The 10,904-nt window shown below is 42.5% G+C and overlaps 1 protein-coding gene across 1 annotated transcript; it reads right to left on the minus strand.

Moving 5' to 3' along the window:
- Nucleotides 1-7,227: 7,227 nt before the first annotated feature.
- GPR27 (G protein-coupled receptor 27) lies at nucleotides 7,228-10,007 on the minus strand. Its single transcript, XM_039851700.1, has one exon. The coding sequence runs from the start codon at nucleotides 9,656-9,658 to the stop codon at nucleotides 8,531-8,533; it is 1,128 nt and encodes a 375-aa protein (XP_039707634.1). The 5' UTR covers nucleotides 9,659-10,007; the 3' UTR covers nucleotides 7,228-8,530.
- Nucleotides 10,008-10,904: the final 897 nt, after the last annotated feature.

The raw sequence follows: 10,904 nt of genomic DNA on the forward strand, positions 1-10,904 counted from the left end.
CCCAGGTGTTGGGAATTTTTTTAAGCTACTCATTTAATTCTAAGGTGCACTTATGGATGAGAGCCATTGAAAAAGAATAAAGGAATACACTTCTGTAGAAAGAGTACTGTTTCTCTGTGAAACTACTTTATAAGACACCTTTCTCATTAAATTTAAAGTCAAGATTGTAGCTACATGTCTATGTCTTTTCTTGCCACTCTCAAAAGTTCCTATGACTCTCAAGCATAAATGAATCCTTTCTCTTTCTCCCACCACCACCCCTAGAAGGAAGCTCGTAGAAGGGTCTCACTTGAGAATCTTAGTGGCAGTTACACAGCTCATGTGAAGAGCCTATTCAAAGTTCCTTAGAATTAGATGAGGAAGTAGGCCTATGTTCAGTGTAGCTGGCCCATTGGTTCTCCTGCTGGCCCAGTGGCATGGCATGAAACCCCAGCTCCATTGGTTTCACGAACTCTCACTTCTTTCAGGTGCTCCATCCCAGGTGGCTCAACCAAGCAGATGCTCCCCTCTTCCAAGCCCTCTTTCCCTACCTCTCAGGATTTTATTCTATTTTATTAGGTCCACAAATCATCAAAATGCTTTAGAAAGTCCAATACTACAGTAGATTGTAACTGAATATCTCAGACTAATAAATATTTCAATAAAATGTGTATATGTCACAAGATTAAAAGCAAGAAAGTAGAATAACATGGTGTGAGCATGATTCCTGATGATAAAATGCACAGGGCAACCTATATTACGTACATACCAAGTATATATTCTTGTGTCCACTTTGGCTTTCCCCACTCATGGGATTGTGCCGACTAGGCAAAACAATGGCGTGCTCCATGGAGTGACAACTGTGGCGACTCTCTCCAGGCATTCTCTCACTTTAGTCCAGGGTTTCTCATTCTCAACACTACTGACTTTCTGGACCAGATAATTTTGTTGTAGGGAATTGTAGTATCCATTAAAGGTTGTTTAGCAGTGCTGCTGGCCTCTCTACTCAGTAAATGCAAGTAGTTCCCTCAAGATGTAACAACCCAAAATGTCTCTAGACATTGTCAAATGTCCCTTGGGGGTGCAGGTGAGGTAAATTGTTCCCCTGTGAAAATCACTGGTTTAGTTTGAAGATATTTTGTGCCTGCTTGGCTATATATATATATATATATATATATATATATATATATATATATATATATATATATATATATATACACATACATATATATATATTTTCAGTGTCAAAATTTGAAGTGACAGGAATAAAAAGAAACATCCAAAAAGACTTTATTTCACAAAATCAGTATTGTAAAAAAATTAACTATCATTTTGCATTCAAAGTAGCAGAAAGGTAAACATTTGATGGTAAACTTTACATGGTCAATCAAAGAAATGTATGTCAGCTCTGTAGTTTATTGTGTTTCAAGGAAGAAATTTTTATATTGTCACTTTTTAAAATTTAAGGCAAAGGACTCAGATAAAATAACTTCAATCATAAATGAAAGATTCCACACCTTTAGAGTGCACTTCTAAGCAGATTTTCATTGTTTAAATTCAAATTTTCATCTTGATTAAAATGATTTTTTAATAAATATTTCTGTTGCAGAAACTCAAAAGCTTTACAAGAAAAATTGGAGGAAATTGTGTTGTATTAAGTTAGATTTGAATAACTGCTGAGAAGTTTCACAAATTGAGTTTTCTCAGTGTGTCTGAGAACAGATTTGTTCCCTATAAACAAGATTGATGCTGGTGTGAGTATATTTGATTCATTCTTTAAAATAAGCAAGCGAAACAATAAAAACTTTATTATGGTAAAGTTTAAGCACAAAAATAGACAAAGTTGTATAAGGAGCCTTATATAGCCATTATCCAGTTTCTTATCAACAGTTATCGTCTCAATGACAGTCTCATTCCAGCTCTACTGCACCACTGCCACCCTACCTACACTGTTTCTTATTGTCTTGAAGCAAATCAATTTGATCTTTCCTTGAAAGGGTTCAATAGTCACTATCCACCATGAAAAAGACAGTCACATTCTTATGTGTGACCAACATCAAACCTTTTTCTCTCAATAATGGTTCCCTGTTTAGATGCTGCCATGGTCCTTTCACTGATATACTTGAATTCTTCTTCTTGTTTGTTTTTTAATCAACCCGAACACTTAAATATTTACTCTTGAGATAAAATTTTCAAATTCTCAAGTTGGGTTTAAAATGGAAGAGCAAAATATTTCAGGTCTAGAATGTTCATATGAATGAATATTTGCTCCTGTATAAATTTTTAAGAGAAAATGTTTGCTGCTCAAATTAAAAGACTTGCAGAAGAATACTGCTAACCATGGTTTTGTGGTTGGTTTATGGGGAGTTGAATGTCGTCTGCAGTTCTTAGACCATTGGGCAGCAAATGTTAATATTCTTGATTAATTTTCCTGGATTCAGTTAGGAGAGGGAAATCATTGAATAGAAGACATGGCTGGTAGACTCCAATTATTTTCCACAATTCATTTTCTCCCTCTTTCTCCCTCCCCTTTCTCATTAGTTTTGGCAGAGAACATGGGCACCCATCTAGACATCTAGAGATTATATTTACCAGCTGCCCTTGGCTGCAATAGAATGTAATCAGAAGCAATAGGCCACACTTGCTTAAAAGAAAATTGCATTCCACTTCCTCTCCAATGGGAAGATGCAGTAAATCTGGCTATTTTAAACCTAGAGAGTGAAGCCACTTGGGGAAGATAGTAGAGCTGACCTACCAGCTAAGTTTCTGGGTAACCTCTTGAAGCAGTCACCTTGAATCCCAGAGAAACAATTAAGCCACTCTTATTTTGGGTCTCTGTTAAAGCACTTCCACCTCTATCCTAACCAATGCAAATGGAATCATTTTCAAAAGTGTATCATTTTGTAATAGTTTATACATCATTCTTATGTCTTTAAAACATTGTTTTTGTGGTCTTGTTTAGCGGTTGCCCTGCAGAGGGTGGGATCAACCACCATTCAAAATTGATTTGGATGTTGGGACTGCTGACATAGCATACACTAAAAAGATGTGACAAAAAGTTATCATTCGTATCATGGGATTTTCTGGAGAGACTAGAGCAGGTGCAAGTCAGTCCAAGTGGCCATACTGAGGCAGTTTTAGCTTTTTTTGTGGCCAGGATGCAGAGCCCAGCGTGAGAATTCCTACCTGCTGGGGCTGGCTAGCCCAGGTATGGGGCAAAAGGAAAAGGGGATGTGAGTCTTGAGGGCTGTCAGTGTTCAGACACCCAAAGTGGAGTTTTCCTCTTTATAATAGTCCTGAAATATCTTGATGGGAAACTGATAACAAAATGGAGGCATAATCTTTAAATCAGAAACGGTTAAACTTTGATCATGGCACCATTGATATTCCCAAAACTAAAAAAACGTGTAAATTCATTTCTTGCTGCCACTGTTTCAAAATCTGAAAAATGTCATCTACCCATGGATTAAGAAATTTTGGAGACAGAAACGTCACTGAGCCCCATTACAATGGTAAATTTTCTTATGATGTTTAAAACATTTTAATCTCCCCAAGAAAAGCCTGAAAAAAAGAAAGGAATAAATTTTCAATGGCAAACTTTCAGTGAACAAAGCTGCTTTTCAAATTAGCAAAAAGTAAAGTAATATGCCATTAGCAGAAGACTAATCATGCCTCTGTATAATTGTGTTCCTTTCAATAGAGGCAAGTTATTAAATATATATCCGAAAATGTTTAATTCTAATCTCTTTATAAAACTTATAAAGTAACTTACAAATTTTTAAGAAATCTTTTATCAGACCACATGTCACTATACTCAAAAAAGGATTAGAACAATTATGCAAATCAAATTCTAGAAATAGCTCTGTGTATCCCATAATTCCTCAAGATAGATATGCAAATTAAACCGATCATGACTGGGTTAAAAGAATTACACACTGTACAGTTATACTCTTTATATCACTCTGCAGAATGAATACCTGTAACAGGGGTTCTTTCCTCTCTTTTCCATCTTCTTCTACAAAGCGCATTGCCTTGCAAATTGGTCACTACTCAGGATATATATGGAGAAAATATATGGAGAAATAAAAGGAAAAAATGTTAAATAAAAAAACGAGTAAAGTTTTCATGTTGTGTATTTTAAATTTTATGATCTCCAGAAGATATTTTAATAAGGCATGTATTAAGTCAGCATTGAAACTTTAATAATTTTTCAAAGCCTTTTGAAACTACAGCACATCTGTATCTTCAAGAAAATGAAACCAATTATTGCACTCTCCAGGTTCCCATATAGGTTCTAACCAAAAAACAATGTGTGCTTCTCAGATATCACATCCTGTGAGAAAATAAGATTTCCACCCTAGAAAGCTACACAAAACTGGCATAATTCAGGTAATATAAATGCATCAGGAAAATGTTTAATTATATATTCTTTTCCAACAATTTACATGTTCTTCAGCTAGAGTGGGCTGGCCACTTAAAACTTAATTTATAAATGACTAAATTATTCCTCCTAGAAGCAAATAGTAATAGCTTTAATTTATCTGTCTCCTTAATGTTACTGAGAAATAGAAGTATTGCATTTGTGCTTGATGTTGCAATTTAAAACATTTTTGCATGCTTTGTGTAATTGGAAGTAGCTTCAAGACTTCAGACTTTCATATATAAATTTCAAGCTGTTTATTTCTCTTAAATGCCTGCAACCAAGTATACAGGGAGGGTTGAGTACTTACTAAGCCTTTTCTCCCTCTTTTATCCTGATTTAAAGCACAAAATAACCTTTTCTGCAGTGTAAACCTTCTACTCTCCCTTCCTTTGAGAGGGGAAGGGAGTGATCTTCTTGAAGGCTATCTGTTTGATTTCTATGCAGTTCTGATATTTCTAATCAACAGAGTCGTCGCTGGTTCTCCTTGAACAAGATTTTATGCAGCAAACTTCCTCCATTAAAATGACCAAATTGCTTGCTGATACTTGAACATTCAGCTAAAATTGGAACAAAAAACTTTGAAGTGATAATTATGTAGTTTTATTTCACTTAGGTTTTATTTCACTTTACTTCACTTATTTTATAAACAAATTCCAGAGTGAAGAAAATGCAGGAGTCAGAAACAGATAGAAGAACCAAGAGAAAATAGAAGATGAAACCTGGTCTTCTGGTTGTTTCTGCATTCCTCAGTTGGGAAAGCAGAGGTAGAATGCCAAGAGCCCTTCTCAGACAATCTATTATAATGTCTGATCTCTTACTCTCAGCTCTTTATCTAGATCCCTCTTTTGGCATCTGTTATATTCTTCCTTGCTTTACAGTTTTGAACACATTTGTCAAGTTTCTCAGATTAGCTTGCTAACTCATTAGCAAGATAACTGGATCTTTCTTATTCCTGTGTCCCCCTGCACGGCCCAACAGAGCAACTGGCTGCTTCTAGCTTATACCTACCTATTGATTAGATAGATTCATTTCGGTAGCTTTCCAGATTACTGTAACTAGATTTACGATATCAAAAAGCTTAAATATACACTAATCAAAAAGGTTTTATAAAGTGCAATTAAACAGAACTGGCCTAATAATGGGTACCTTTTTAATCTAGATTTATTTCAATCTAAGAAATCAAATCTATCTTATTATTTTTCCAGAACCAGATTACTTTAACAGTTAACAGCAGGCTGAATGTCCCGGTAGTTGGAAAAAGTAAATAAGTCTAATTTTTAAAAATTTGTGAATACAGTTCCAGGATATCAAGCATATCTATCAAAGGAGTGGAGGGGATGGAATAGTTTTAAGTAACGTTGTGGTTCATTGTTGCTTCAAATAGCAGGTTCTCTGAATGTTAGTTCTTGAAAAATAGTAGTTTTAATTTCAAGACTCGATGTCTAGAGATATAAGGTTACATATTTGGTTAAGCAGTTCAACAATGTTAAAATAGATGTCTCCTCTTTTTATCTTTCTGGTCTGCTATCTCTACTACGTTGATAGTATCTCTTCACAGAGTTGCAAGATAGCTGCTGTGGCTTCAAGCATCCATCACATTCTTACTAAAAATACCCCAAAAGGAAGGCAAAGGGTTGGCAAAAGGGCTCTCTTCATGGCTGGGTTGGGCCCCAAAGTCTTGTCCAAGTTGGAAAAAAAAGCATAAAGAACCCCTTGGACTCATATCAAGTTTGCTTTTACTTTCTCATTATTCTATACTTCAACTCTCATTAGAAATCACCCAACTAATCAGAATAAAACAAAACAAAACCAGATAATTAAGTTTCTGTACTTGGTATCTAAAGTAAATTGTCTCTGAACAAAGGCCTGGAGGTCTGTCTCTAACTATGGGGGGAACTTGTTAAAAATGCTCTTTCCTGAGTCCCACCTCAGTCCCTTCTAATAATCTCTGGACTTTGCAAGCACTTAAGGTAATTCTATGAGTGTTAGAATTTAAGAATTGCTGACTGATGGATGCTTTTATGAAAAAATACCCATGAACTCAAGGCCATAAAGAACCAACTGGTTGTCTCTGTGCAGTCAATCTGCTGTCTAAGGCTGGAGTTGTTCAGGAGTTGACCCTGATGGCTTGGTTCCTGTGCCATACCAGGTGCTATATATTTACATGGGCTTAGTGACTTCTACTTTTTGAACTTGCATCACTTGTGTTGGTGGAAGGTTAGATGAGGAGAGATTTACTTCCTGGGCCTTTCTGTCTTTAGGTTAGCTGAGATTTCTCATGAATGGCTATTGGATAATTAATATTTACCTGTTCTTATGACCTGGGGAGAAATAGGATAATAGTCATTCATACGTTCCAAATATGAGACTGTCTGCACAGACTGATCGGCTTTTAAAAAATAATACTGACCATTTACCAGAGATAAATTAAATTGGCCACACCCTTTTATTACGACATCCTTCTCAGACTGAACATTTAATAGTTTATATTATGTTCAACTAAATTTCAATATATTTAGTGCACCCATTTTTACTTTTACCAAAATGATTACTTTGCTCACACTCGTGTTTTATATGCTCATAAAAAGTTTTAAAACAGTATACATGTCTACTGCTTCTTCCCCTCAAAGAAATTTGCAGATTTTTATCTTACATTTTAAGTTGACAAGCCTCCAAATGTCTTGGGTATGCTAATGATCAACTAAGCAACATGCACTAAAAGGAAATAGAACACGAGTACCATACTTAGATGCTTATGAGTACCAGTCACAGCCTAGTACAAACTGAAATATACAGCCTGACACAACAACAACAATAAAAACTACTCCAGAGTGAAAATACTGGTATATTTGTATAATGCAAAGAGAAATACAGATATAAATCCTCAAAACAGAAGGTACATTAATAAAAATGTAACATTATAAGCAAAAATTATACAGTACTTGCAGAATTTAGTCTTTCAATTTAAGATTACTATGTCTAACAAAGAAGTATTATTTAAAATTATAGTTCTCATTATTAATTTAAAATAACCATCAGTAGACTAGCACAGCTTAACCTAACAAACATTTTAAAGAAACACTTTGTCTCCTAGAAGTAGAGTATCATTATATGCCATTCATTTATATCATGAACAAAAGAAAATTTTCAAAGTGGAAATTAGTTTCATAAGACAGAATAAAATGGGCTCCTCAAAGCACAAGCTTTTTCCATAAAATTATTTTAAATTTTATTGGCAAAAAAATAGCTAAACAATTTTAATACTCTGCTTCTCAGAGCCCTTCCAATCTGTGAACCACAATCAGTACAAATACATGCAATACTGTATTTTCTCCACACCATTACTAACCAAAACACCTTTAAACTCTTTTAAAAGTTACAATTTTACAGAAATGTTTCCAGTCAAAATTGGTATAATGCAAAGAGCAGTTGTTGCTGACGAGTATTTTCTAGTAGTATAAAGTAACATAGGAAACACATCTTGTTAACTTGTTACTGCTTAAAAAAAGACTGCTAGTCACTCCCATAGCTGTTCTTTAAATTCAACAATACTGAACAAAGTTCTCAACACTTTCAAAGAACCAGAGCAGCACAACTGACCCCATGGCCGGCAATTCCTCCAATTAATTAAGACAATTTCCCCTCTGCTCCCTTTCTCCTGCTTCCAACAGAAGACCCTCAAGAAAATGAACTTGTGAAGACCCCCTAGGTTCCTCAACGTCACTGCAAAATGTAATGCCACTTGAGGTTGTCAAAAATAGCTTCTGTAGAAAATGGGCCATGGTCTTTAGGAAAGGTTGCACGAAGAATATCAGTTTTGCATTAAAAAAAAAAAAATGTAATATCATGGAATAAAAGGCGTCAGTACCAATACAAAGACTCCAGAGCCAATTTTCAGGATGAAAATATATTTAGGAGAACAATGAGCGGAGCTGGGTGGGGCTGTTACATCGACACCTATCCCTCCACCACAAAAGGAATCTGTACAATCCAAGCGCTTATCCACTTTAAAAGTCATTTTAAAGGCAGCTTAGACCATTACAAAGGGGGCAGAAAGGGGAGAAACGACGTCACTGTCCAAGCCAAACGGGAAAGCTGGGTTGGGGCTATACGTGGTAGGAGAGCCCCTTATAAACCGATGCCTTTCAAGTCGCAGGGGAGGGTGGCCTGGGTGGTCTGGGGGCTCTGGCAACAGGGGAACTGGGCCCTGAAGCAGTCCCTCAGCTCCCTGTTAAAGAGGAAGCACACGACAGGGTTGATGCCAGCCTGCGCGAAGGTCAGCCACACGGAGGCCGTCAGGTAGGCCTGGGGGACGGCGCCAGGCCGCACCAAGACCCGCAGGTAACTGGCCACGACGTACGGCCCCCAGAGCAGCAGGAAGAGCAGCGTGATGGCGTAGAACATCTTGCACAGCCTCTTCTCGGTCTTGAACTCCTCGAGCACGAGGAGGCGGCGCGCTCCGCGGCCGGGCCCCGCAGGCCGGATGCCCACGAGCGCAGGCGGCGTGGGGCCGCGGCCGAAGCCAGCCGTCCAGTTGGCGGCCGCCTGGCCGGTGGCGCCAGGGCCGTGGAAAGTCCAGTCATGGCTGACGGCAGGCACGAGACGCGCGGGCCTCATCTTGCGGCGGTCGTGGATGAAGAAGAGCAGGCGGAGGTAGACGAGGTGCGTGGCGCCCACGACCACGGCCAGAAGCAGCAGGAAGCCGAGCGCGCCGGGGGCGCCGTCGGGCCGCTGCTCCAGGGCGCACGGCGCGTCCTCGTCCTCGCCGCCACCGCCGTCCAGCACCGGCGGGAAGGCCGCGGCCAGCGCCAGCGCCCAGGCGGCGCACACCAGCATCGCGGCGCACGGCCAGCCGGCCAGGCGCTCAGCGTAGAAGCGGTGGTGCGCGATGGCCAGGTAGCGGGTGACGCCCACGCCGAGTAGCAGGAAGGCGGCGTGGAAGCAGAAGAGCGCGGCCAGGAAGGCGAGCAGCTTACAGCCCAGAGCTCCCGGCGGAGTCCCGGCCGCGGCCGCCGCGCGCCGCGCCGCCAGCATGACGGCCGGGAGGCAGGCGAGCGCGCGCAGCCCGTCGGCCAGGCACAGGTCGAGCAGCAGGTAGTACGGGGCGCGGTGCAGGCTGCGCTCCCGCACGATGAGCAGCGCGAACAGCACGTTGCCTGCTAGGCTTACGCACAGCAGCAGGCTGAGTGTGGCCAGCTTGAGGCCCAGCGCGGCCGCCTCGCCGCCACCGCCGCCCGGCTCGCTGGCGTTCGCCATCGCGGCCTTCCCAGCCCGACGCTGCGCTGCGCTCCCCTCCGGGGCTGCTCCGGGCCTCGCCGCCCTGTGGGCCCTCGGTCCCAGGCTCCGCCGCCGCGCGGGCCCTGCGCGAGCTCCTAAGCCGGCGGGTATCAGCCTGCGCCCGGCTGGCGCCTCCTGGGCTCCCCGCGCCGCCGCGCCGCCATCTCAGGAATGATGCGCGCGGGAGGCGACGGCCACTCCCTGCGCCTTGGGCGCCGCGGGCTTCACTGCGGACAGGGCCTCGCGGCCGCCCGCAATCCCCAGCATCCTCCTCCTCCTCCTTCGCTGCCGCCGCCGCGCCTCTTGGCTCTGCCTCCCGCCGCCGCTGCCGCCGTCGCCGCCGCCGCCGCCGCCGCCGCCGCCGCTGCCGCCGCTGCCGCGGAGCCCCCTCCCCTCCGCCGGAGCGCGCAGCGTGGCCGCCTCCCGGGCCGGGCTGGGCTGGGGGCGCCGCCGAGGCAGCTGCGGGGCCGGGAGGCGGCCGGGAGGGAGGCAGGGCCCAGGACGCGAGGTGATGACAAGTCGCGTTTAGCCCCAGGTAACGGGGGTCCAGCGGCGGCATCCGGTGCCCACGCTGGGGTCACCGTGGCCGTACGCGGGGTGGGGTGGGGGGGTTCTTGGGATAGCAGGGTCGTGAGGCCTCAGAAGGACCGGAATGATTATGATAAGCCTTCTGCCCCAACCCTAATAATAACTAATGATAATAATTATGATCATCATAATCATGTAACCGCTAATGTTCAGGTGAGCACTGATGTGGGTGGCAGTGTTCGGGGGAGCTTTGCTAGCGTTATCTCGCTCGTCGTTCACAGTAGCTACAAAGTTGCTTCTAATCTTAACCTCACTTTGTACCTGAGGAAGCGGAGGCTTGGAGGTCAGAGGAGTTGAGAGTGGTTAAACGGTGGAGTTGGGAATCCAGTCTTACTAGGTCTGATTTCCAGGGCTGGACTCAACAGGACTGGACAGCAAGCTCTGATCTCTGCCTCACCCGTAGTCCCAGTGAAGACATATGTCAGCGAAAAGAAATTTAGCATTTTCTCTTAAGTGACCTGGAAGGTGAACCCCCATGACATCGTCTTCCCCGGGGTGTCTATTTTCTGGGTAAGCCTGAAAGGGCAGTCCCTGTTCTGATCCTCAAATACACCAAGTTCTCTTGTCTTTCCATGTGCTGTTCCCTCTCTCTGGTCCGTCTTCACAGAAGGCGCCCATCCTTTGGGCCATCTCTTCT

Source organism: Pteropus medius, unplaced genomic scaffold, assembly GCF_902729225.1.
Source record: "Pteropus medius unplaced genomic scaffold, Ma_sr-lr_union100, whole genome shotgun sequence".
NCBI lineage: Eukaryota > Metazoa > Chordata > Mammalia > Chiroptera > Pteropodidae > Pteropus > Pteropus medius.